Source organism: Pectinophora gossypiella, chromosome 6 (genome assembly GCF_024362695.1).
Source record: "Pectinophora gossypiella chromosome 6, ilPecGoss1.1, whole genome shotgun sequence".
Classification (NCBI taxonomy): domain Eukaryota; kingdom Metazoa; phylum Arthropoda; class Insecta; order Lepidoptera; family Gelechiidae; genus Pectinophora; species Pectinophora gossypiella.
This window is the reverse complement of record NC_065409.1, coordinates 1,743,660-1,770,686: the sequence shown is the minus strand read 5'-3', so window position 1 is coordinate 1,770,686 and position 27,027 is coordinate 1,743,660. Positions and strand designations below refer to the sequence as shown.

General features: G+C 41.7%; 2 protein-coding genes across 4 annotated transcripts; one reads left to right on the top strand and one right to left on the bottom strand.

The window, feature by feature from the left end:
* Nucleotides 1-81: 81 nt before the first annotated feature.
* On the bottom strand, nucleotides 82-15,782 carry LOC126367332 (matrix metalloproteinase-2-like). Of its 3 annotated transcripts, none has more exons than XM_050010816.1 (9): nucleotides 15,543-15,782; nucleotides 10,150-10,302; nucleotides 8,749-8,855; nucleotides 7,780-7,941; nucleotides 5,710-5,981; nucleotides 4,503-4,675; nucleotides 3,518-3,662; nucleotides 2,029-2,289; nucleotides 82-1,383 (listed from the first exon to the last, which is right to left on the bottom strand). In XM_050010816.1, the coding sequence occupies exons 2-9, from the start codon at nucleotides 10,291-10,293 to the stop codon at nucleotides 1,232-1,234; spliced, it is 1,416 nt and encodes a 471-aa protein (XP_049866773.1). In that variant the 5' UTR covers nucleotides 10,294-10,302; nucleotides 15,543-15,782; the 3' UTR covers nucleotides 82-1,231. The 3 variants fall into 3 exon arrangements, with proteins under 3 accessions (XP_049866773.1, XP_049866772.1, XP_049866770.1); XM_050010815.1 differs by lacking the exon at nucleotides 15,543-15,782 and adding an exon at nucleotides 11,356-11,598; XM_050010813.1 differs by lacking the exon at nucleotides 15,543-15,782 and adding an exon at nucleotides 11,463-11,598.
* Nucleotides 7,953-26,974, top strand: LOC126367304 (cilia- and flagella-associated protein 251-like). The gene is made up of 18 exons (XM_050010759.1): nucleotides 7,953-8,289; nucleotides 12,447-12,572; nucleotides 13,826-13,972; nucleotides 14,123-14,375; nucleotides 14,737-14,852; nucleotides 15,439-15,728; nucleotides 16,461-16,612; nucleotides 17,243-17,389; nucleotides 17,811-17,919; nucleotides 18,715-18,908; nucleotides 19,384-19,535; nucleotides 20,455-20,796; nucleotides 21,676-21,906; nucleotides 22,333-22,424; nucleotides 22,951-23,185; nucleotides 23,871-24,093; nucleotides 25,145-25,254; nucleotides 26,790-26,974. The coding sequence occupies exons 1-18, from the start codon at nucleotides 8,236-8,238 to the stop codon at nucleotides 26,943-26,945; spliced, it is 3,129 nt and encodes a 1,042-aa protein (XP_049866716.1). The 5' UTR covers nucleotides 7,953-8,235; the 3' UTR covers nucleotides 26,946-26,974.
* The last annotated feature ends 53 nt before the right edge of the window (nucleotides 26,975-27,027 follow it).

Below are 27,027 nucleotides of genomic sequence, written 5' to 3'. Positions count from 1 at the left end.
ACCTAGTTATACAACGTTGCATACAATACTTTTTCTACGACGACGTAATTTTAAATGAAACAAAAATTTTCCAATTTATTTTTTGTTTGTTAAAGCATATTTTTGTTTCACAAATGTTCAGTAACATTCCCAATGTGCACCACATCCGAAATCAATTCTTTATTGTCGCTTTTGTTACTATTATGTGATTTTTGAACTCTTAATAAAGTGATATATTTTTTAATAACAAACGTTCTTTCTTTAACAATTAGTTTAATAATAAAATTAAGTATAAGTTTTAAATAGTTGAATGTACTCTGCTATAATTTTCGAAGCAGCAAAGTAATTGAGGTATGTAATCAATGAGTTGAGTTGCATCTGAATCATAAGGTTTGCCGAATGCACCCGGATCGATAGATGGATGTCGGAGCCTAGGCAGGCCCAAAAGAAGATGGCAAGATGATCTGCATACCTTTGAAGGGGAATGGCAAAGCATATACCTAAATAGGGAACTGTCGAAGAAGAGAGGGGCAGCTTTTGCTCAGTGGGACACGATTTCACACGATTACATATGTAAAACAACCGGTTTAAATCGTTTTAAAGAAAATATTGCGCTTTTAAACCCCAAATAAACCGTTTTAAACAGTTGAAAACTCGCCTACCAAAATAAATGTGTTTTACACTTCATTATGGGCAAGTTTTGGTCAACTGACGTCGTATTTCGTTAGGTACCTAGTTTAAAAAGATTCTACGGTAAGTACTTTCATACATTACCTAGTATACAAAAACTTAAGTAGTAATTATGTAGGTATATGAAACTATACTTAGTAATTGTATTTATTACACAAACTATATTAGAAGAGAACATTACCTACCGCCCTTTTTACTTGCGCATGAAAGAGACTGGAACGAACGTTATGTCTTCAAGACCATCGCGCTGGTTCAAAGTTTATTTCAGTCTTCCATCGTGTGGGTTGAGAGGTGAATTACCAACCTCATCAACCCTGGTGTCAGTGTTATTATTGAGCCGCCAAAGGCCCCTGACATGGCTCATGTAACGACTACTTACTTACATTAGTAAGTTTCGAAGTTGCCTTCCGAAGCACGGAAAACGGTTTTATTCGTTTTAAACGGATTGGTTTTAAACCGGTCTTACATCTATAGACACGATAGACAGTAGAGAAAAAAGGAGAGACCTCAACACCTGAAACATTACGGCAGCATTTTCAATAAACAAGAGTTACAGTTTAGATCAGGAGTCATCATTGACGACGTATCGGTCCATGTCGGGGCTGGTGGGGCAGTCGAACCAAATCTGCGCGGTCGGCAGCGGGTAGTACTCGTGCGCGCGCACCAGTGTGTTGTCGAACCGCCAGAACCGGGGACCGCGGAAGAAGTACGTGTCTGGAACCAAATAGATAAAACACTTTATTGCTTACTAATGTACACAGAGAATATAGTAATATAGGTCAGCCGTCGCGGCCCAGCTGGATGAACAAGAATTTTCGAATTCATGTTTGGATCTCAAAATGTTTAGAAACCATCGTGAGAAAATACACATTCCGGAGAAACTCGCTTCGGAGGTATGTGACTGAACCTAATCTAACCCAACGTCAGTACTCCTACAGTGAGTCGATGGGTGGTGGTGCGACCTAATATCTATCAATTGTATGTACAGGGTTAAAAAGGCCACATTGAAGCAATATTGCTTTTTTAGATGAATTGTTTCAATGTGGCCTTTTGAACCACCCAGTTCAAAACAAGAAGTACTGGACTAGAGGACTATACCCCTCCGTAGCAAATGGACAGATACGCAACTGGACAGATTCTCAGTTCGACAGATTCTCAGGTGGACGGATTAGCAACTGGACAGGAAATGTACAGTCCATGACATAACGATAACCTCTTGTATACAGTCGTTTGTGCAATATATATTTGGTGCAATTTACAAGTCCCCGAAGGGAATAAAAGCAGTCCCCATTTGCATGATGCAGACTCTTTGATAACAAAAAAAAAAACAACAGATGCATTTGACCAAATTAAACATACCTCCTTTCCAAATCAGAGCGCTGTCCACGGGGTAAGGCACCTGTCTCCACGCCGACATCTCTTTAGGATAACCTCGGTCTATGGTCTTCGTCTCGTCATCATATCGCCAGAACTGCTCATACTCTATGAGATAGGTCTTATTGTTGTAGTTGGAGACGAATACTGTCGTCAGTTCGGCTATCTGTCTGGGGATACCATACTCGTATATAGTTCCCTTGTTGATTAGGTGGAACGACCTGTCAAATTCCCAGTATCTTCTGCCTGGAAGTAAAAAAACTTGCATAAAAAATAGTCAATAATTCTAAAAAAAATCTTTTTTCACCCTTAGGTTGCCTGGCAGAAATTGCTGTTTAGCAATAAGGCCGCCTATTGTGCTTATGTTTTTATTCGTATGTTTATGTCCTTTGTATATGTTGTTGTGCAATAAAGTATTATTGATTGATTGATTGATAATTCGGTCTTGAAAATAATGTACAGCATCTTAATGTTTTACCACAGTAGGTATGCAAATGATTATTTCAATTCAATTTATGACAATATAATCAAAATTAATCATAATTGTAACAACAAAATAAAAATAAACCAAAATATACACAACTAATACTACCACTAATTTAAACTTTGTAAAAAAAACGTATTAAACACGATTGAACCTTATTTAGGTGGATAGGCACACTACACGCTGCGGAATCCTACTACACATAAGCTCACGCCTATTTCCCACCGGGGTAAGCAGAGACTATAGAATTTTATTTGCATCGATCCTGACACACTTCTTTTGCTTCCTCCACATTCATCAATCACTTCACACACGCACGCCAGTTCTGAGCAGATCGTACTAAACCTTTTCCAAGGACATATCCAATTTGGTCCAAAGTAAGTCCTTCTAGGTCTTCCTCTGCCAGCCTTACCATTAACTTTCGCTTTATATACCACTTTCGGAATTCTACACCACAAACTATCTAGTTTTGGTTAATTTTCCTTAGTTCGAGCATAATCTTCTGTTATAACGTTGCGTGCAACACTTTTAAAATAAAGGCTTCAGGGTTGCTCACCGGTTTATTTAAAAGTGTTTGGTAATAACAAATGTTCAGGACCTCCGCGATACAGGGTTTCCCTAGTGCGGGGTCCGCAAGTAATGTATACATGTTTAAGTTTTTTGATAAATAAACATATTCTATTCTATGTTTTTATAAATAATAAAAAAAAACAGAATGTAAATCCACCACAGGCTTCGTCAGTACCAACATTCATATTAAAAAAATTAAAATAAGGGAAAGCATATTCAATTCATACATAATAAAATCCGCACAAGCTTCGTCAAAATACAAAAACAAAACCACAATTGGCTTCGTCCAAAACCACCTACTCCAGAAGCCCACCCCGGACCGCTTCCGGCTCAAAGCTACCCATTAAACTGGCCGCATTTCCACGTTGAACAGCCAGTGAGTTCTATTCTATTTATCTAAGGACCCCCCACCCCACCTACCTGCAAAGATACGTATGTTTCTGTTCCGCATCTCATAGATAGTCCGTATAGCGTTGACGTGCTCGGGCAGTCCAACAAACACCTCGTGATACCGGCGAGGGTAGCCTGGTTCCAGCTGCCTCCTCTCCCGGAACACCCACACCCACTGAAACATCAAATCAAAATCAAAATCAAATCAAATATACTTTATTGCACAGAACTAGAATTTCAACAATCAGACATAACACAAGAATACAGTACAATTTGGGCGGCCTTATTGCTCTAGAGCAATTTCTTCCAGGCAACCAACAAAAGGAAACAAACATTTACAACTTGGATGCGGGATGGTGCAACAAAAAAATAAATAAATAAATACCTAAAAGTAAAACAAAACAAACAAAACAAAAACAAACAAAGTAAAGTAAACATTGAGTGTTTATGAAGAATTTCATGATTCCGATAACGGTCTCCGTGGTCCAGTGGTCGTTAGGCTCACGATCCGGAGGTCTCGGGTTCGGATCCCTGTGGAGATACACCAGAAAAAAAAATGTGATATCTAGTTTCGTTACGACATGGCAGCGTGACCTGATTGTCCGAAAGTAAGATGATCCGTGCTTTGAAGGGCACGTTAAGCAGTTGTTCCCGGCTACATGAGTCATGTCAGGGGCTTTAGCAGCTCGATAGGAACCCTGAGCGTTGATGAGGTAATTGTTCTCACTACCCACACGTGAGAAGAAGAATGATACCGGTCTCAAGAAGTTACCATATCATATACAGGGTGTTAGTGACACCGTAACGAATACTGAGGGGGATGATTCTGAGTTGATATCAAGTGGATTTTCCTGTCGGAAAATTCATGAAAATTTTAGTGTTTTTTTTTAAATTAAGTATTTTTCATTCAATACTTTTGCGACGGAAAATTCCACTTGATATTAACTCAGAATCATGGCCTGAATCATCCATCAAAGTTTTCGTTACGATGTTTCTACAGCAAGTTCCCACTTACCTCTTCCTCAAACACGAATATCATGCCCTGTATAACCTGCAGGGTGTCGTAGTTGGTGAAGCACAGGTCAGGTATGTCGTCGTCGTCGTCGGCCTTCGTGAACCGCGGCACTTGCGGGGTGGACAGGATCTCGTTGGCCGGCGCCTCTGTCGCTTCTGCGAGTTGGTCTTTCACTGGGGAGCACATCCATTGAAACGATAAAAACAGTGTTTGTATCAAAAATTCATTTACGGTTAAAACGATATATGGGGGGTTAAAATGGCCACATCGAAGGAATTCATCTAAGGTAGCAACGTTGCTATTTGACATTTGTTTGCATTGCGCACTTACTTTTACATGCGCAAATGTCAAATTACAATATTGCTTTGTTGGATGAATTGCTCCGTTGTGGCCTTTTTAATCCCTAAGTTCTCTCATTTTTCATTTTATGGCCTGAAATCAACTCATCGACACTCTAACTAATATCTCAGTAAGTTTCGATCGTATTTGATGCCCACTCACGCACATAATTCAAAATGGGTTAAAGTTTTATTTGTCGTCAAATATGTGAAGAAAAGTATTAAAATAAAAAATCTCACCGAAATGATAAAAAAATGAGACTTGTTGAAATTCACCCTAGTACTTACTGTGGGTGAAACATTTTTGTTCAGAAGACTTAAATGTTACATTTCTTCGAATAACGTATGTTCATTATGATGTGTATCATAGTATTTACTCATTTCTCGCGCGCTATGTTTTAATCCCACGTAATAGGGGGTAAGCCTTTTGCCATTAACCGTGCACAAACCCCGGAAATCATACATACATATACATAAACTAATGCGTATTTCAGAGACTAGGATTCCATTTGCTTCGACCTTGGCTTCTCTTGCTTCCTATAGCACCTGAAAAGCACGTGATGCAAAAAGAGATAACTAAAAAAATAAAAAAAGGATATATGCTCACAACCACTCAATCACTTAACAATCAATCACTCGCTATCAATCACTTTGTGAGACTGTCCTTTGTTTGGTAAGGACTTTTCAGGCTTGAATCACCTGATTGTCCGAAAAAGTAAGATGATTCCGTGCTTCAGAGGGCACGTTCGACCAATCCACATTGGAGCAGCGTGTTGGAGTATGCTCCATACCCCTCCGGTTGATTGAGGGGAGGCCTGTGCCCAGCAGTGGGACGTATATAGGCTGTTTATGTTATGTTATATGCTCACAATACAACTCCTGCATGCCGAGAATGTCGTCCATATGTAATCGTTCAACGGGCACTTGATAGTAAGGGTACATGACGGAGGCTTTGACTGAGGAATGTGACAAGCCCAGGGCATGGCCGATCTCGTGCACGGCGACGGCGAAGAAGTCTGTTACATCCTCGTCTTCCGCCTCGGGGTCGCTGCCCCATATCTCGTCGTCGTCGAAGTGCATCGCGCCGTGCGGCGGAGGGAACGCGTGGGCCACCACTCGACCTGGGCCGTCGAATGGAAATCTGCGAAGAGAATATTAATAGGCTTAGCGACGAGGGACCAGGTAGGTACCTACCTCAGAACAGAAAATATTTACTACTCAGCTACTAGCTAGTTATTGCTCTAGAGCAATAAGGCCGCCCAAGTTGTACTGTATTTATGTGTTATGTCTGATTGTTGAAATTTAATTCTGTGCAATAAAGTATATTTGATTTATACATTGTTTTAAGTTTACGCGGTTATTATCATAAATAAAACACATAGTAACGGAAGTCTCATATCCCTGCTTTAAACGCGGTAAAAACCCGTTATTATGTGTTTTAATTATATTTGATTCGATTTACTTTTTACTTTATAATATCTGTGGTACTTAAATCATGCGCCGTGGTCATGCCCGTATATTTCTAACATGGACGCCTGCAAGGGCGCGAGTTATCATAAAATATGAAACTCACTTCTCATCAAAACGTCCTGCAAGTTTATGTTTCGTAAGGGTTAAATATGAAAAAATATTAAATATGAGTACTTAATTATTATTAAGTACTTATAAAAATAAATAATTATAATTTATTCATAATGTTCCAAATTGAAATTTTAGCAAATAAAGTAAAGTTTTGTTAAATAAAAATTCGGAAGTTTCCATACCATACAATGAGATGATCAATAGTTAAAGACATTCCACTCGTATGTTTATTTATATATAACCGTCTGAAGATATGGCGTATTAATATGGTGAACTTAAATATAAAGGTGACTAACTCACGTTATTCTCGTATATTTATAACAATAGTTATTCAACAAACAACGCGCGCTGTATTCAATAGACGCTATATTCATGACTTATGCAGTCCTGAATGAACCACATGAATCCTTCATACATACATACATAAACAGCCTGCCTATATACGTCCCACTGCTGGGCACAGGCCTCCCCTCAATCGACCGGAGGGGGTATGGTGCATACCACTCTGCTCCAATGCGGGTTGGTGGAGGAATCCTTCACCCACCTCAAAACTCAGATTTTACGGACACAAGGATGATTGCGTCTCACTTAATCATGTCCATTTTAGGGTTTCGACAAAGTGACTGCAGGTTTCTGATTAACTTTATGGTGGTTATATAGGTTTTCAGGCTTGAATCACTTGATTATCCGAAAAAGTAAGATGATTCCGTGCTTCGGAGGGCACGTTAAGCCGTTCGTCCCGGCTATTAGCCGTAAAAACACCTCCACCAACCCGCATTGGAGCAGCGTGGTGGAGTATGCTCCATACCCCCTCCGGTTGATTGAGGGGAGGCCTGTGCCCAGCAGTGGGACGTATATAGGCTGTTTATGTATGTATGTATGGTTATATAGGTTAACCTGCCACATAAAGTTAACTCCAGTTTACTGCTTTATTGACTCGACTATTTTTAGATAACAGAAGATAATATATGTCCCACTGTTAAGCACATGCCTCCCCTCAATCAACCGGAGGGAGTATGGAGCATACTCACCAAACATAACATAACAAATACTTTATTGCACAAACAGGAAAAAACAAAATACAAAACAAAAGAGAAACAGAATTAGTACAATAGGCGGCCTTATTGCTAAGTAGCAATCTCTTCCAGGCAACCTCAAATTTTATTCTCAAAAATACCAAATGTATTTTTGAGAATAAAAAATCTGATTGTTATGTGCGTTTATGCTGGTTTATGCAATTACCGGCTCCGCTGAATACACCCATTTGTACTGTTGCACCCCCACAAACCACACGATAGAAGATTGTTGTTACTTAATAAATGTTTTAAAAATGTTTGATTAGATAAAAGTAGTCTCACCCGTCTCCGTGGTCTCCACTGGCGAAGGACACCTCGATGTCTGCGGCGCCGTCGTCCAGCTTGTAGAACTGCAGGCCTCCGTGGGGCGCCCACACAGACAGCCCGTGGGCCATCCCCTCCTCAACACGAGCCTTCTCCAGGGTGCTGGAGCCGTTGATTATTCTGCAATGACATCCGACGATTGGACAGCGAAATTATACATTCAGCCATTTTTCTTATTAGTTACACAGGGGTTAGTGAAACCGTTACGAAAACTTTGATACTGCCGTTGTAAAGTATGAAATTGAAAATAATTTAAAAAAAAACAAAAATATCCGATGGTAAATTCCACTTGATATCAACTCAGAATCATGGTGATTGTGCTTGTCTGTGGCATCGTAGCTCCCAAACGGATGATCCGATTTTAATGCGGTTTTTTTTGTTTGAAAGGTATATCAGTCGAGAGTGTTCTTAGCTATGTTTGGTGGAAATCGGTTCAGGTCTTCAAGGTCATCAGGTCGTTTGTTAAGTGTGATAGGCATGTTACACGCTCAGTCTGCTTGCAAGCATATGTGGGATAAGTTATTTTTTGCTTTTTATAGGGTTTAGCATTTTTAACCTTTTGTCATAATAAATGAGTGTATTTTTTTTGGTCGGGGATTTTTTTAATTTAATTTAAGTAATTCGAAATACAAGTTGTTAAGAACGGACGTGTTTTAGTGTTTATCCCGATTTAGCCCCAAATTCGTAGTCTCCTACGGGATTCTTCAGTGATCATCCCTCAAAAATTTCGTTACGGTGCCGGTGTCACAAACAACCATACGTACAGTCATGAGCAATATAATGTACCCACTTTAGGACTCTGTCGCATTAACATATTTGACATTTAGTGAGACTTACAGTTCAATTTGTCAAAAAAGTTAATGTGACATGGTACCAAAGTGTATACATATTAATGCTCGTGACCGTACCCGTATGGCCTGTACGTACCTGTAAGTGATAGACCGCTTGTTCCACCCCTGTCGCAGGATGTACCTGCGGTGTCTAGACGACGTGTCGCCGATGTCTTTCACTCCGCACCGACGCTTCTTGAAGAGCTACAGAAACATTGGAAATTACACCACCAAACTCAACAGCACGATGTCTCGCGGATGTGGAGTTAGGGTAGCTAGGTACTTTGACCACCTACCTAGTCTTGGTTTTTTTTTGACGTGACTTAGTGTAGATTTGCCGCAAATGGCATTAACTACTTGGCCGGACAAACGAGAAGCGCTGGCTACTTCGGCTTAGGGCGTCGCCTAAGAGGAAAATATTTGAAAGAAGTAATCAACCCACTGGGGTCGATAACGATATGCGCTGAATGAGGGAAAAACGTGACCACGCGGGCGGGGTCGGAATCGGGGTTCTGAATTGTTTCTTGTCGCGCGCTGATTAGCCTCCTCTATGGCTAGAGTAATCGGGTCGTCGGGATCGTATATTTCGCCGATAACTATTCATGGGTTCAATTACCGTTGGAGTCGTTTTAGAGAACAAACTGTACTAAGCTGTCCTTAGGGTTTGAATGTTTCTCTCAATCCGCAGTGAGACAGCATGCGCTATGCGGTGGTATATGGCGGGAATATACTTATCTAGTACGAGATATAATTACAAGTAGACCAATAAACATAACATAGCATCATGCCTGAGCAGTAAGCAGTGTACAGTGTATACACCCACCGATACCGACCCCGCCGGCGTGGTCGACGATTTCCCTCATTCAGCGCTTATCGCTATCGACCCACTAGGGTCAATTAATTCTTTCAAATATTTTTCCTCTCAGACGACGCCCTGAGCCGAGGTTCGCGCCCAATTGGGCACCCTCAGGCCTGTTTTCTTAAACGTTGTACCGGGTGAGAGCCTTTAGCGCTCCCCATTTGTCCGGCCAAGTAGTTAATGCCATCTGCGGCAAATCTACAATAAGTCACGTCACGTCAGCGCGCTACAAGAAACACTTCAGAACACCGATACCGACCCCGCCAGCGTGGCCGACGATTTCCCTCATGCAGCGCATATCGATCCACTAGAGTCGATTAATTCTTTCAAAAATCTTCCTCTTAGGCGACGCCCTGAGTCGAAGTTCGCACCCAACTGGCCAGCGCTTCTCATTTGACCGGCCAAATAGTTAATGCCATCTGCGGCAAATCTACAATAAGTCACGTCAAAAAAAAAACTACTCTTATATCCCATGTATAAATGCTGGCACCCACGTGACATCAATTATCTATGATTCAAACAGGAATTCAAACTTATAGGTATGTCGAATTCAGTGGTTCAGAGCCCCGAACCGGGATTCGAACCCGTGACTACGATGCAAGACACGCGTTCTCCTAAGGTATCAACCAAGTTACCCACCTTCTTAGTAGCCAGGTCCAACATGCCAGTCGGTGGTAGACCAGCGAACTCCTGCATCTTCTTGACGGCAGCGGATATGGAGTGCGGCGTGTACGCATAGTCCACGTCGCCCGAACCCTCGGGCAGGTAGCCATATCTTCTCATGAACGACAGCTGAACAAGATGCACAGAATAAGGAATAATACTACGTATAGAGGAGCTCGGTGGCGCAGCGGTAAACGTGCTCAGTCTGCGATTGTTGAAGTTAAGCAACTTTCGCAAAGGCCGGTCATAGGATGGGTGACCACAAAAAAAAATCATCTCGAGCTCCTCCGTGCTTCGGAAGGCACGTTAAGCCGTTGGTCCCGGCTGCATTAGCAGTCGTTAATAACCATCAATCCGCACTGGGCCCGCGTGATGGTTTAAGGCCCGATCTCCCTATCCATCCATAGGGAAGGCCCGTGCCCCAGCAGTGGGGACGTTAATGGGCTGATGATGATGACTACGTATAGAACGGCAACGTCAGAACCCCTGGACCAAGTGCGATATTTTATGCTTGGAGGCTATCAAAGTGCAATACCTCTTTGATACTATTTGGTACCTACATTAAATTATCTACTACCTCAACGAACAGTGAAAAAACATATAAAGTGGCCAGACATTCTGACATCAGGTTGTCTGGACCACATTTTTTAAGATAGTTAGAGTCAATATATCCGCTCCGCTCCGTGTCGAGTTCCTCCTCTTCCGGAGAGAGAGGCCAAAGGCTCCTAACATGGCTCACGTACCTAACGACTACGTATTTACATCAGTAAGTACCTAAGTAGTTACCGGGACCAACGGGTTAATTTACCTTCAGAAGCACGACACTTGACATTGTATGAAAACTTAAGAAGATGGATACATTCTGTCTCTTTACTCCCAGTCAAGCACATGAAGCATAGCATAAAAGTTAATTCTCTCATTGCCATCACAACTTACAACTCTCCAGTGCATGACGTCAGACAGTTCCGCCGTAGTTTCGACACTTTGTTTTGATTAATTATCTTTAATGAATCTTTAACAATACCCCCAGAGCTAGGATCCCAAAACTATTTTAATTTAAGTCAGCAGTTATGTAATTAATGTAAAAAGACACCCATTTCCGGTTTCACGAACAACTGATCGGCGCAGGCAAATTAAAATTCAAAAGGATGCAATTCCAGAAATAGGTAGGTAAGTACTTACTTAATTATGGTTTTTACGACGTATCCTGATTTATGTTTAAAATACACTCTCACGATCTCCACCGACACAAAATCCCAAAAACCAACAAAAACATTGATACCACTGACCTCTTCACTTGTGGGCGCGTTTAGTTGCAGATATAAGGTCCTACTTTCCGCCGAAAGTAATGCACAAAGTAGTAGCAGTATTTTATTGTCCATTATAGACAAAGACATGTGGTGAGTATGGGAGCGTAAGTATCGGACTGACCTTTGACAGGCGATATGACTCAAGTGTCGAGATGTGGTGAATGCTCTTCGCTGTTGTTATCAGTAGCGGGGTGGCTCCTCGTATGCGTATACGCACGAGTATATGCAACTATACTCGGTACTCGTACTTATGACGTCATTTTATAAACGCACCAGTACTATACTGTACCCTAGTTAAGCCTATTGTTACGTATTGTTATGGTTTATTTTATGGTATTTATATAAGTAACATATTTAAATATATAAATAACAACAAGTTGAAATTCAGCAATGCACTAAAGTCGAAAATATAGGTATGAATCGCTAGGCTTGAGAAGGGCAGTGCAAATGTCAAGTCGGGAAGACAACAGATAGACTAAAGCTGTTACTGAATGGTGGCCATGGGATGGTTTGCGAGGCAGACCACCAGACCGGTCGGATGACATTGTAGAGTACGCCGGAACTTGCACAGGACCGGAAAGGATGGCGTGAAAGAGGAGGCCTATACCCAGCAGTGGGTGGACACAGGCTGAGTAGATAGAAATAAACACAGGAAAGCGGGTCAAAGCGCGCCATTTTGTATGAAACCGTCGCCAGTGCAAACAAAACTTTTTTGCAATTTACGAAAAAGATGGGAAGCGAAAAGAGATGCAAAATTAAGAAAAAAATACTTTCCACGGACAAGTTCAATGTCATACACTCGACACCAAAGAGTTTCTACTATTGACACTGACTGCCAAAGCAATACAAGATTTTATAGTTCCTTATTGCGAGTTGTTTTTATTTATTATTACTATTAAAAGACTAAGTTGATTAGTAAAGATGGTGGGAACTAGTCTGATAGATGTACGGAGGGTGCATGAGGTGCCGGACACCAGGAATAAGCGGTCTCCGAGCGCCGCCGCCCTGCACCAGCTCTACACGCTGTCCATGTCCGAAATCAAACAGAAAACTGAATTCTCCGGGTTCCACTTCAAGCCGTCACCTTTTGTAAGCGCTTCGTCTTCTAGCCCGTAACAACAGCATATATACGTCCTATTTCTGGGCACTGGATTACCCTCAATCAACCGGAAGAGTACGGAGAATCGCTGCTTCGTTATGGGTTGATTTTTGGTTGTTTCGATAAGGGATCAGGGCTTAAAAACGATGAAGCTTACGCTTCTTCTTATTCTTCTTTGCGAGTCGATGGCGATCGGTACTATTGCTGACCAATAATTGGCCACGCTTACGGCATTGTCAGTGGCTTCGTAAAGGTCTTTAATAGTGCAGATGTTAGGGCACTTAAGACAGCACAAAGGCTTACGCTACCGGTATGAAATATTCTATAACATAACGTGTGTACTTATCCCTTAAGGTTTATACACTTACTCCTCCCCGGCTATGTTTAAGTCGCACGTGATAGGAGGCGAGCCTATTGCCGCTAACCGAGTACAAATCATGGAAACCACGCTAAGTATATCAATTATCTGTGATGCAAACATGAATTCAAACTCATGAAATCGAATTCCAAAAAGTAAGTAAATGAAATATCTACCGACTGATTTACTGTTAGTCCCTAAAATCGGTATCGTAACGTAAGCTTATATACTTACTTACCTTAGATTTCAAGCGCTGCTTTTAAACGTTGAGCCATCATGTAAGTACTTAAGTAACTAGACTCCCGATACGTTAAAGCCTTACCTTGTTAAGTGTGTAACGAGATTTAGTATCAAACCGTGCGACACCTTGGCGGATTTCTGTGTGGCGTGCGTACAAACGTCGGAAATTACAAAAAAAGCCATCAAGAGACGCTTTAGTGTACTTACTTAAATCTTAAATCATCATCCCCCTAGCATTATTTCGTTTTTCACAGGGTCCGCTTACCTAACCTGAAGAATTGACAGGTCCGGTTTTTTATAGAAGCGACTGCCTGTCTGACCTTCCAACGCGCGAAGGAAAAACCAGCCCAATACAGGTTAGGTCATATACCTCCGAAAATGCATTTTTGGGAATGTGGGTTTCCTCACGATGTTTTCCTTCACCGCTCACGGATAATCTTTTTATGATCCAAACATTTTCGAAAACAAATTCTATTTAAACCTACTTGTACGTAAATCTTAAATAAATTTCCGGTTTACCCCACTTAAATCAAGAGCTATGTTAGAGAGTGAGTCAGTCAGTCAGTGAGTCTCCAGCTATCATGATCAACAGCCTACGTCTAATGTAATGTCCTATAGTAAAGCTGCATGTTTGTCTATCACCAGTACATTCGTTGGGTGTACGGGTTCAATCACCGGGCTGGCGTCATCAACCTGAACGACAAGGGGACCAGCACCGTCTTCTACGCCGCCTGCAACTTCGGCGTGCTCTACAACTGGACCACCAACCACATGCGCATACTACAGGGGCACGTGAGTTAATCTCAAGAATGAATAAATACAGTATCTATGTGAAACGCCTAGTCAATTTACAAACTGTCGCCTAAGGCTGCCCGCCCACGTCACACAATCGTCGACCGACTTTTTGAAGGAGAAAAATAGAACTGAACTTCTAACTTCCAGAGACAGCAGGTGACCTGCATAGCGGCAGACGTTGACGGCAAATGGCTGGTGACTGGCGACAGCGGTTCAGAGAACGCCATCATCATATGGGACACGACCAACCTGTTTCCGCAACGCACCATATTCAACCCTCACCACAGGCTGGCCAAATTGGCCTTAAGTGGTGATGCTAAATACCTTTTGACTGTAGGGTATGGGGAGAAAGCAAACCTCTCTTGGTGGATCTGGTCTGAAGGGAAAATAGAACCTCATGGTATGTTCAACTTGTATACCTGTTAGAACTTCATAGATGCTGATCGTGTTAGGAATTATGCATCATAACATGTAGCATCACGCCTATCTGCCCAAAGGTGTATAATGTATATGTATACCCAGTCCTCCTCTCATAACCCCCTCCCCCCCTATTATAAAAATAAAATAACGAAGACATGGCGGCCGCTGATGGCTCTGGTACATCCGTCGCAAGATGAACTAAGTAACCACACCTCACGAGCTTTCTGTTAGACCAACGTATCGCCGTCTATAATGGCCGATGCGATACGATAATATCTGCCTGTAGGTACGCGTTTTCACATACCAGTTGCGTAATGCATTGTATTTACATGTTATTTCAGCCACAACGGAAGTAGCGATCACGAAGGACTCCATTTTGGCAATGGAGTTTAACCCAGATAATTCGATGCAGTTCGCGTTCCTGACCAAACAGGACCTCTGGATTGGAGATGCCGCTGTTAGTCACATTTATTACTCGTATTTGTTGCTGGATTATCAGATTCCAATTAAAACACATAATACAAGGCTCCCAAGGGAAGACTCCCTTATATATGAGGTATGGGATATGAGACCATATTCCTGATAATAACGCGGTAAGAATCCGATATTATGTGTTTTAATTATGATACTCGTAATAATCGCATAAAACTCAAACAATGTGTGACTGATTCTAGATGTGATTTTAACCAAAGTGTATGTATGGAGATGATAAGTAATAACCGGGACCAATGGCTTAACGTGCCTTCCGAAGCACGGATCATCTTGCTTTCGGACAATCAGGTGATCAGCCTGTAATGTCCTAACCAAACTAAGGATCACAAAGTATTTTTTGTGATATTTCCCCAGCGGGATTCGAACCCGGGACCTGCGGATCGTGAGCCTAACGCTCAACCACTGCACCACGGAGGCCGTTAGCTGATCCAATGGGGGCGGGATTTGGATTCTTTTCTTTTACCGAGAATCGAACTCTACACGTCTGGTTTAGCGATGAAACCTCTACATCACAGAAGTCACCATTTGTCCCTTAATCATTTTACATGCAGAAAATAATACTCAACGAACGAGGGCTGTTAAGAGTAACGGACAACTGGCGCCTGCAAGTTAGGAACCCTGAGAAGAAACACATTCTAGACCTTGGGAGGCTCACCTGCTTCTGCTTCGTGAAAACCACTTCTCAGATCATAGTGGCCACCAGCCGCGGTGGTGTCATGCTCTTCGGGTACACCTTGGAGTACACGAAGAATGCCAATTGTTCTGATATCAATAACCTCAAGTACATCAAGTCTCTGAAAATTCAGAAACATAAGATCAATGTCATTAAATATGTTGATGGGTTAGTACCAAGAGGTCTAAAAGACCACACCAAAACATTTCATCTGAATGCTTTTCAGATGAAATGCTTTGGTGTGCTCTTTGCAATTTGACATTTTCGCATATGAAAATAAGTGCACAAAATCCACAAATGTCAAATAGCAATATTGCTTTTTTAGGTAGACGGATTCAATGTGGCCCTTTTAACTCCCCAGTAGGTAGTTCCTTTAGGTTACGTTCTATTCAGTTCCTATCACAAATTATTTTTCTTAGTACTTACTAGCACACCCAGGTCACTTCTTAAACTTAAACAACTTCGTTTTACACAGACGCCACACATTGACGTTATCGTAAACGCGCATCTGTGTGTGTGGCGTCTGACGCCATACGATAGAAGACTAAACTATGTTTCTTGGGGTTGAGGTAAACCTAGCTCAGACGCTGCTGGGAGCCGAGTTGCCGTTCAGATTCTTATTTTGTGTCACAACATCGTTGTAGGCAAATCTACAATAAAAGTCACCTCAATATTTAGGTACACTTTTTCCATTCTATACATGCGAGTAAACCTATATCGTCCGAGTGCTAAACACATCCCGGACAATCTGTATAAGTGTGAGCGAGACATTTAAGGCTAAAGTAGGACCCGAAAGGGGTGAGATCGGCGATTTAGTGCGGGGCGGAGTATTGCCGTTCTATACGTAGTATTATTCTTTATTCTATAGCTAAGGGCTCTTACTGAGATTTCCCTCTTCAGGATATTAGTGACAGGGGACACTGCTGGACAGATCTACTTCTACGACGACCAGATGAAGTTGCTGTACTGGGTACATGGGTTCACAGTGGACAACGTGCGAGGACTCAGCTTCAACATCTCGCCTCGGAGTTACATGATCCTTGATCCTAAATGTGAGGATATTAATCATCATTAACCCATCATAGTTTACATCTTGATCAAATGATTTATGCAGCGTTTCTGCGGCGACGTCTTGTATGGCTGAAAAGTCCAATACGGGATCGCCAATAGCGTCCGCACGACTGGCATTTCAGATGTTAATAGAATAAAGAATATAAATTGTTTATTAAAAAGGACGCCACACACCATACAAGCAAGACAATAACACGATTTGATTTTTGTTCCAAAATACTTAATATTAAAATGACAAAAGGAAGGGAAAGATGTTCATGTTATTAGCTGGCGTTTCCAGTCTCATTGATTTTAGTAGCGCGGTTTTTCCAACCCACGAGAGAGTTAGACCAACACAGACGACAAACAGACACACAAATCATGCCTATAGTTCCTACTTATTGCGATAGATAGAACTACAAGTGACCAAAATCAATGTATACTCTAAATCGGTATTTTTGACGCCCTAAAATGCATTGAATAATTATTAATGGACAATAGAATGATGATTACATGGTCCCTTTCCTTTTCGGCGGAAGAAAATTACGGGTATAACTTAAAATACAATAAGGAGGTGTCTGCAGGAATCGTGATCATTGTTTGCTTAAAGTAAGAAGTGAGAAACGTTACAGGTAACACAAAATGCCAGTGTTGGGAGAAGATAGTGGCGACGAAGCACCCGGAGACGGGCGAGTTGACCACCAAGCTGGTCAAGAAGAAGCTGCCGCAGGACTGCACCAAGGGCGGGCTGCCCTTCGTTGTCCGGGACTTCATAATATGTAAATTCTTCTCGTTTTTTGAAGTGACTTATTGTAGATTTACCGAAGATGGCATCAACTACTTGGCCGGACAAATCTGTAAATGCGTGACGATTATTATGAGAGAAAAGATTGAAAAATCCGTAAAAAGTCATAGCCCTGTTCGAACAACGCGTGACTTACTTCTTATGGTCACGAGTTCGAATTTCTCGGGCTCTAAACAACTGAATTCGAATGATCGATAAGACGTGATCTTCTCTCTTTGTAAGTTTCCTTAATCACATCATCCCATAATGGGATGGAAATCCATCCTATTACGGGAGTTTATGTAGGTAAGTACATGTTCACGTTATGTTGAATAAGCGTTCTGTTTTTTATTCGCTCACAGTCCAAAAATATCATAAAATCGACTTGCACACTATCTTTCTTTATTCTACTCCAGGCGGCCTCAACAACGGTATTGGCTTTGTGGACTTCGTGACAGAGAAGAACAACATCATATTGGACTACAAGATATCGCCAGTTTTGGCTCAAACGGTTCATCCTGAGAAGTAAGGACTTAAAAGTGTATTTATCCGAGTGTTTTTTTTTAATAAATAATGATGCGTCATCATCATGCATCATCATTAGCCCATTAACGTCCCCACTGCTGGGGCACGGGCCTTTCCTATGAATGGATAGGGAGATCGGGCCTTGAAACCATCACGCGGGCCCAGTGCGGAATGATGGTTATTAACGATTGCTAATGCAGCCGGGACCAACGGCTTAATGTGCCTTCCGAAGCACGGAGGAGCTCGAGATGAAAACTTTTTTATCAGTCAGTGATGTTAGTTCAGTGATGCGTAGTCTGTGAATATTAAGGGTGAATATCATGTAGCATGTACCTAGTACGGCTAATATTATACTTTACACACTATCCGTGATTTAAACATCATCTTTCATTCTTATTCTTTTTGACGTAATTTATTGTAGATTTCCGCATACAGTATTAACTATTTGGCTGGACAAATGGGGAGCTCTTACCCGGTACGCTACAAATTTACTTTGGTCTAACAAAGCTCGGTGAGGTGCTTAGTTCATCTTGCAATGGATGTATCTCTCACTACCCCAAATGGGATGAAGTTATCCCTAGTTTGGTTAAGACATTACAGGCTGACCACCTGATTGTCCAAAAGTAAGTGTTCCGTGCTTTGGGAGGCACGTTAAGCCGTTGGTCCCGGTTACTACTTACTGATGTAAGTACGCAGTCGTTACATTAGTCACGTCAGGGACCTTTGGCGGCTCAATAATAACCCTGACACCAGGGTTGATGAGGTTGGTCATGAGTTTATCTTATGTTTCCCCAGGAAGCTGATCTGCCTGGGATACACAGATGGAAACGTGGAGCTGGTCAACTTCACTCAACACAAGCTGCGGTCAAGACTTGACCTGCGAGAGTTCTACAAGATCGTGACCCCTCCTAAGGACGATTCCATCAAGGGGGACTTTGAGTACTACGTGCCACAACTGTCTGTCACCTGTCTCAAGTATTCGCCGTCAGGTTTTGTGTTTTATTATCCGCATAACTAAGTACAAGTATATCGTCGACTTACAGAGAAATCTAGGTACTTAAGCGCCATTCTGAAAAATCACAGTCGAATACGATTTTTGTAAACAAAACCTCGCAATTAAGGAATGCAATCCCACCTCGAGATTGCAAATTCGAGATCGAAAACTCGCGGGATTAGGAATATGAATCCCACGAGATCCCAAAAATTTACGGGATCTCGTCTAGTTCATAAAAAAATGTAAAGTTAGAGGGCTGAAAACGATGAAAACTGCTTGTTTAAGATAGTGAGGTTAATTAAAACAAAACATTTTTTTAAATTAACCAAAAACCTTTTGTTCTTCAATATTAACTACTAACTAAATAATTAAGTTTTCTTTGGAAACCAGCATAATCAAAACAAAAAGTATAGCTCAAGGAGATTCGCCCAATCCCGTCAATCTCGATTAATATTTCTAAACGTTTGCAGGCCTTCACCTAGCCTGCGGTCTGAACACGGGCCAAATATTGTTTTTGGACCCCACAACGATTGATATTATAACCAAAACGCCTTTCAAAGACACCAAGTTTGCTATTAAGGAATTTAATTATGCGCCTGATTCGTTGACGATGGCTTTCGCTGTTAGTTATTTTCATATTATTCCAAATACTTACATCCAGCGTAAGTATGGTACGTAGTCTGGAATATACGAATAAGTACAAAACAGCCTACCCGCCGTTACATAAAATCGATCGACCTAATCTAGACATCACTATACTCATGGTATAAGCCAACCTTTTTTGTATTCTATGTGTTCTCGCAAATAAATTGATTTGATTTGATTTTAAGAAAACCAGCGGGCTTAGCACCGTAAGGCGATTCTCACTGCCCAGCATCATGCTGCATGTTGCGTGTCGACGCACCTACGCGCATACCTGCGGGAGTGCAGATCTGCATCATCGTGCGGGTTTTTTACGCACTCACGCGCGTAGGGGCGTTTTGCGCACGGCGGCTCTCATTTCATTCAAAGCCGTTCCAAAATCACGCGCGGCACTGCGGGATTCGGTGTGCCATACCTTGCGTCTCGCCCCGCACCTACTCGCGGGAGTGCATGTTTCTCCGCTTGTATGCGCGTGATCCGCATGAACGCGCGTGGATGCATTTTCTGTGTGTTAGACTGTGCGTGTTTTCTATACAAACGGAGATACAAGCAACGGAAGAACACGCATCCACGCATCCGCTGCATCATGCGGGGCAGTGTGAGAATCGTCTAAGCGTGCTACTCTTTCTCACCTCTACATACGTCACCCGTCACTCTCTCACAGAAAGAGACAGACGATCTCTGTCGCGACGAGAAAGAGTCGCGTGCTTACGGTGCTAGGCCCGCAGGTATGCTCAAAAGTGACAGCTAACATTTCAAGGTTAACCCAGCTGACGTCATCGCTCCACGGTGGACTAAACAATCCACCATGTCGCTCGATCGTTAGTTGCCTAGTTGATGGGAGGCGTGTAAAGATTATCTCAACTTCGTAAATCCTAAACCAACTATTTCACACACAGGATAAAGGCAAAACAGTCGGCGTTTACAAATACGACTGCGAACGCATGAAATGGACGTTCATCGGGAAACACAGAGCGCATTACAAAGAGATCACTTCGGTGTTCTTCTTACCTGAAAAGAATCCTAACGGAGAGTACAAGTTGGTTTCCCTTGGAATGGACAGGATTATGGTGGAGTATGATATAGGGGCTAGCTCTGAAGAGTACCTGGAGCTGCTGAGTTTGGATCGCATCGATCAGTCGGCAATACCCCTGGCTGGTATACCCTGGCCGGTGCCAAAAGATCTCGACCCAGAAACCTGTCACGAACAACTGCCCAGTATCCTTGTTGCCAATGACGAGGTATTATTTTATCAACAGTTTAAAGCCGCCATTGCGGTACTTTGCCGTAGCCACATTAAATTAGTACCTTAGTAAAGAAAGAAAATATTTATTTCCATATTGGACGCCACATTTACAAACTTACATTACAGAAATAAAAAAAATAGAAAAAAAAACAAAGACAAAAAGACAAATAATACAGACATTAAATACACAATGGAGGCGCCCAAAATAAAAAAAGGATCTCCCTCAGCATAATGCCATGACACGTGCTTAGCACGGGCCGCGGCGCTGGTATTATGGGAGACCTATCGAACGTGAGCCACGGACACACCAAACTCAATTACGTACCTACTTATATACAATAAAGAAAACATACTATGATACTTACATAGATTAGTATATAGCTAACCACCAATTAGTAAATTTGCAATAAGTACCTATCTTGGGGATCTAAAAAGGTTCAAAGAGCAATACGGCAGAGGTCCGTGTTGGTGCTCTATGAAAAAGGTCACATTGAAGAAATTCATCTAAAAAGCAATATTGCAATTTTACATTTGCGCATACTTATAGCTTCAATGTGAACCGGCGCGGCGTGCGAGTATGAAACGATTAATGAATGTGGAGGAAGCAAGAGAAGTGTGTAAGGATCGAAGCAAATAGAATTCCATAGTACCTGCTTACCCCGGTGGCAGTTTGTGTATGTATGTATGTGGCCTTTTCCATGAGGGACTTTAAAGGTTACGTTCACCAAAAACAATACATATAGATAGCATTATAGACATGAGCTAGAAAGCTTGTTTCATATAACAAATTATAACAACCAATGCTTTGTTATTTAGATTCATCTGAATCTGAAAAAATATATTGAAAAAATCTTAACTTCACTCCTGCCAACAGCACAAGTATAAGATCATAAACTACGCAACGACCATGACACTGGCGACCTACCTCGGTCCCAGGTTCGACCATCCCGTGCAAGACATTCGGCTGGTCAAGAAGAGGGACGAAACCACGAATGAAGACTTATTCTATCTGCTGTTCACCACCAAGATCGTGATAGGGCTGCAGAAGATGCCGCTTGACGGGAACCCTTGGAAACATGCTGGCATGTTGGGACATCCTAATCAGGTTTGGAATATGGTCCAAAATATACGAAATTAAAAGCCAAATGTGATAACAGAATCGAATTTCGTGGAAAATATTACAGCCATCCAAAATCAAGGAGTTAGAAAGAAATGACAATAGAAACGTGTGACGTCACATGTTCTAATGCAAGCTAGAATCCGCTGGTATACAATGCCTTATTGCAAGAACGGGAGAAAGCATTCCCCACCAATGACTTTAAGTTCATTATGACGTGTTTGCGGTCGCCAGGAAAACCGAACAAGTGTGCCGGTGTAAGGGATTTTGTTTGCGTTTTATTAGACAATATTAGAGTTTAAAAATTGTGTAATCAATAGCAGAACAATGGAGTAGGTATCGGCGCACAAATGGGACGCCAGACAGGCATTAAACCTTGATCAAATATTGACTAAATCGACTTTCTTCTTACAGTTGATCAAAATCGGTTTTCGTGAAGACACTGGAACTCTGTTCTCTATTGGACTCAAAGATAGCTGTATGTGCCAGTGGTCTGCCAATTTCGGGTAATGTAGATAATGACACAAATAAAGACATTCTTTTTCGATTTCTTATAGTAGGTTCATAAGGTAAGGTTCATCATATCCAGCTTACGACATCGTATCAACAGTGGCTGCAAGTTGTCTTTGATTACTTGTGGCTCTGCCCACCCCATTAGGGATTACGGGCGTGAGTTTATGTATGTATGTGTCTTATAGAAATATAAATAGCAGATAAAGCCACGGCCCGGACACTCAATTTTTAAAAACAAAAATTTATTTTTTATTGATTACGGTTCAAATAGACTAAGTGGTCCCCATAATAATAATAATAATAATAATAATAATAATAAAATAGTTTATTTAGGTAAAATCTACGACACACATATACACATCGGGATAACTTAATTCAAGCTCGATATAAGTTGGTATGTGTGCGGAGCGGAGTGTCCTTTCTATAAATGTAGAATATATTTATTCTACGCTAAAGCTGCCGAAGATCAATCGCCTATTATTTAGTTCTACACTGATAAACAAATTCTCAAATTTCCAGTGCAGTGGAAAAAACGACTAAGCTCGGCGGTACAGAGTTAGACCCTTACTACTGTCTGGTGGAGAACGGGAGACCAGGCTGGCTGTTTCAGGAGATCAGAGACCTGTTCTACTACATCCAGATCCTGTGTCAAGGCACCTTTTCCCCGGCGATGCGGCGTGTCAAGGACTATATACCTATTGAGTCGCTGCCTGACCTAATGAGGGCTCTTGGGTACTTTCCATCTGAGTATGAGGTAGATCCTGCGCCAACTGTTTCGGTCCTCGGATGTCTCGGTTAGGAGGAGCTGGCTGAGGATCGAAACAGTTGGTTCAGGAAGATGGACGAAAGATACACAATAACGCCTGGATTTATCACTTGGCATAAAACAAGGGACGACATAAAAGTGGCACAGGACCACTTGCAACTGACTACTTACATCTGTAGAGCGTGTGGTAGGCTTTATAGCCATGACAAAGTGCCTCCTAAACAGTATAAATCATCAGGAAAACTCCAAAGTGGAATATTCCATCGAAAAAGTACAGAATACAAAATGCCCAAAAATAATCATGAATTTTGCGACGGGAAATTCCTCTCTCTCTCTCTATTTAAGAGCTGCGCTCTTGTCAGTGGAGTAACCGCCATTCCTCTCTTCTTACCGCCATTCCTCTCTTCTTCCCGCCAAAACCTTCACCTCCCGATACGACACGACCTGCACCTTCTCTTTTATTTGTTTCATAAATGTTATCCTAGGTCTACCCCTTCCTCTCTTCCCTTCAATTTTTCCTTCTATAATGTTTGCTATAAATGAATCGTGTCGTATCAGGTGGCCAATCATATTTCCTCTCCGGTTAATTCCACTCGATATTAATTCAGAATCATGAGCTGAATCACCCCCCTCAGTATTCGTTACGATGTCACTACCACCCTGTATTTTCCAGGTGGAAAATCTAATAGTGGAAGCGAAGTTCAAGGTGTACAACAAACGGGGGGTGGTAGAGATTGACTTCGACGAGTTCGTCAAGTTGTACCTGAACCACCGGCCGGCGTTTGGAGACAACTATCGAAAGATCAAACATGCCTTCAAAGTGTTCTCTCGTTACTCCAAAGACAGCGGTGACTACATGCGCCGAGACGACTTTGTCGATCTGTTTTGTGACTACGGTAAGAAACAAGTCGTATTCGTTATATGAGCCATGTCAGGGGCCTAAGGCGCTATTATTATACTAATTGTACAAAATTTTCCTGTACCTAAAGGTTGCCTGGAAGAAATTGCTGCATGAGCAATAAGGCCGCCTGTTGTGCTTTTCTGTATATGTTGTCCTTATCTCTGTATTTTGTGTCCATTGTGGTCAATAAAGTATTTTAACTATCTATCTATGGCGGCTCAATAATAACCCTGACACCAGGCTTGATGAGTATGATATGCACCTCATAACCCACACGATAGAAGAAAAAGTAAGAAACTGCTTTTTTAAAGTTATTTCGAGTACAAAATTGTGTCTAGCCCGTTATTAAATCACCATCAAACCAAATCCTCTGTGATGTTGTGGATAGACCATCCGCTCTCGATTGGACGTACAGAGTTCAATTCGTTGTGTACTGTCAACTCAATAATAATTGACTTTCCCAGGCTACATTTATTTTCCAGGTATTTTGTCATTGCTCAGGTAAGTACTTACATAACTATTCAAAAATATAATGTAATGGCAGAGGCATATATAAAAAAATAATTGTCACTTGATATTTGAATCAAATATGGTATAGAATTATGTTGCTACCTATATTTTGATCAGAATAATGCCTGGGTGTAATAACAAGGGTCATCATTATCCCCATAAACAAAGATAAAAGATGCATAGTATGTCTGTTATCCATAAAATTAGAAGGTTAAACGAAGGCAACTTTGTACAGCGCCATCTATGTTTTTTGTTTTGGAAACTGGAAAGTCACTCATTACTTTGTTAGTGACATAGGTGTCTTTCCGTCACAATAGTAAGCAACGGCTGAACGTGCCTTCCGAAGCACGGAATCATCTTATGAATAATCAGGTATCCAAAAACAGAACCAAACAAAATACAGACTGATTAGTCACTTGTCCTCGAGTCGAACCCAGAACCTCCAGGTATTGAGCCAAATGGTCTAACCTCTAGATCACATAGAGCCACCATTTCCAATTTGATGAACATTTAAGTTTACTGACCTCTTATCCCAGGTGAATGTTTCTCCCGCGAGCTGGCGTGGTACTTGTTCTCGATCTTGGCGGGGCAGAGCTTCGAAGACCGCGCCGCTGGCACGTCCGGAGACTTTTCATTCCTGCCGCCGGTGAGTCAACTCACAACACTAGCAACTTCCAAACATCGTCATCTTGTTAACGCTCATAATACCCTCCCAAAGTATCTAACTCACGCCCGTAATTCTACCGGGGTGGGCAGTTAAGTCACCAGATGACAAATTGCTTTTAGTTACTGTGTGCTTTTTTGCTTCAATGCGGTTGACTTTCTGTAATATCCTAAAATTAGATGTTTGTATCATGCTTAATGGATGTCGGGAGGTCTAAAAAGGCCACCATCACCATCACCAGCCCATTAACGTCCCCACTGCTGGGGCACGGGCCTTCCCTATGGATATGGCGGGCCCAGTGCGGATTGGTGGTTATTAACGACTGCTAATGCAGCCGGGACCAACGGCTTAACGTGCCTTCCGAAGCAAGGAGGAGCTCGAGATGAAAACTTTTTTGTGGTCGCCCATCCTATGACCGGCCTTTGCGAAAGTTGCTTAACTTCAACAATCGCAAACCGAGCGCGTTAACCGCTGCGCCACCGAGCTCCTCAAAAAGGCCTCATAGAAGCAATTCATTTAAAAATAATATTTGCGCATATAAAATTAAGTGCGCAATGTCAAATAGCCATATTTCTTTTGTGGCCTTTTTAACCCCCATGGAAAGTTAACGATTTGGGCATTTACGCGTCTATGAAAAAATATGTTCATAAGTAATTCGTGTTAGATGAATAAGTACCTAGTACTTACCAAAAATTTCAAATGTGGGTTTATGTGTAAAGCTCGGTGAGGTGTGGGCCCTTAGTTCATCTCGCGATGGATGTAGGTAGCTCCCTCATTCAGCGCTTATCGCTATCGACCCACTAGGGTCGATTAATTCTTTCAAATATTTTTCCTCTCAGACGACGCCCTGAGCCGAGGTTCGCGCCCAACTGGGCACCCTCAGGCCTGTTGTCTTAAATGTTGTACCGGGTGAGAGCCTTCAGCGCTCCCCATTTGTCCGGCCAAGTAGTTAATGCCATCTGCGGCAAATCTACAATAAGTCACGTCAAAAAAAAAAAAAAAAAAAAAAAAAAAAAAAAAAAAAAAAAAAAAAAAAAAAGATGTAGGTAGCTACCTTTGACTACGCCAATTGGGATACAGTTGTGAGCTTATATAAAGTATAAGTACCTACAAGAGTACCTAAAATACAGAGCACGCTCTCCAGCAGTCTAGTGCATACTAGCGCTTATTCGTCCGTTGTGAACATATTTTCATTGACACGTAATACCAAAATCGTTGACGATCTTGCTACAGACCATGACTCAGATCTTTCAGTGTTTCTAAAATGAGAGTTAAAATGGCGGGTGTATCGTAAGGAATCCATGCAACATGTACAGTCATGAGCAATATCATGTACCCACTTTAGGACTCTGTCGCACTAACATATTTGACATTTAGTGAGACTTACAGTTCAATTTGTCAAAAAAGTTAATGTGACATGGTACCAAAGTGTATACATATTAATGCTCGTGACCGTATATCAAAAAATCGTACCTAAACTGTACTATTCAGTAGCTTTTCACAATTTCCACTAACAGAAGGTGAAGCTAAACGACATAACGACTATGATCCTGGGTATCCCGGACTTCGACGCGCTGTCGGAGGTGCAGTCGCTCGGCGGGCAGTCCATCGGCTCCGCGGCTGGCACCGAGTATGACTCCGATGAGTCCGATGACAGATTCTTCAAGTTCTAGACTTTTCCAATAAATGTATTTATGAATTAAAAATGTTTTTTTTTTAAGTATTAATAATACTAATAGCATAGAATAAAGAATA

Bases quoted from the DNA above. Each gene is read 5' to 3' on its own strand.
- LOC126367304 (XM_050010759.1), top strand. From the start codon at position 8,236: ATGTTTGGTGGAAATCGGTTCAGGTCTTCAAGGTCATCAGGTCGTTTG. The intron at 8,290-12,446 runs GTGATAGGCATG...AGGGTGCATGAG, and splicing joins CATCAGGTCGTTTGTTAAGT to GTGCCGGACACCAGGAATAA. The intron at 24,094-25,144 runs GTAAGAAACAAG...CTCTTATCCCAG, and splicing joins CGATCTGTTTTGTGACTACG to GTGAATGTTTCTCCCGCGAG.
- LOC126367332 (XM_050010813.1), bottom strand. From the start codon at position 11,570: ATGTCTTTGTCTATAATGGACAATAAAATACTGCTACTACTTTGTGCA. The intron at 4,676-5,709 runs GTGAGCATATAA...TGTGCTCCCCAG, and splicing joins CGGCATGCAGGAGTTGTATT to TGAAAGACCAACTCGCAGAA. The intron at 1,384-2,028 runs GTATGTTTAATT...ATTTGGTTCCAG, and splicing joins CGCTCTGATTTGGAAAGGAG to ACACGTACTTCTTCCGCGGT.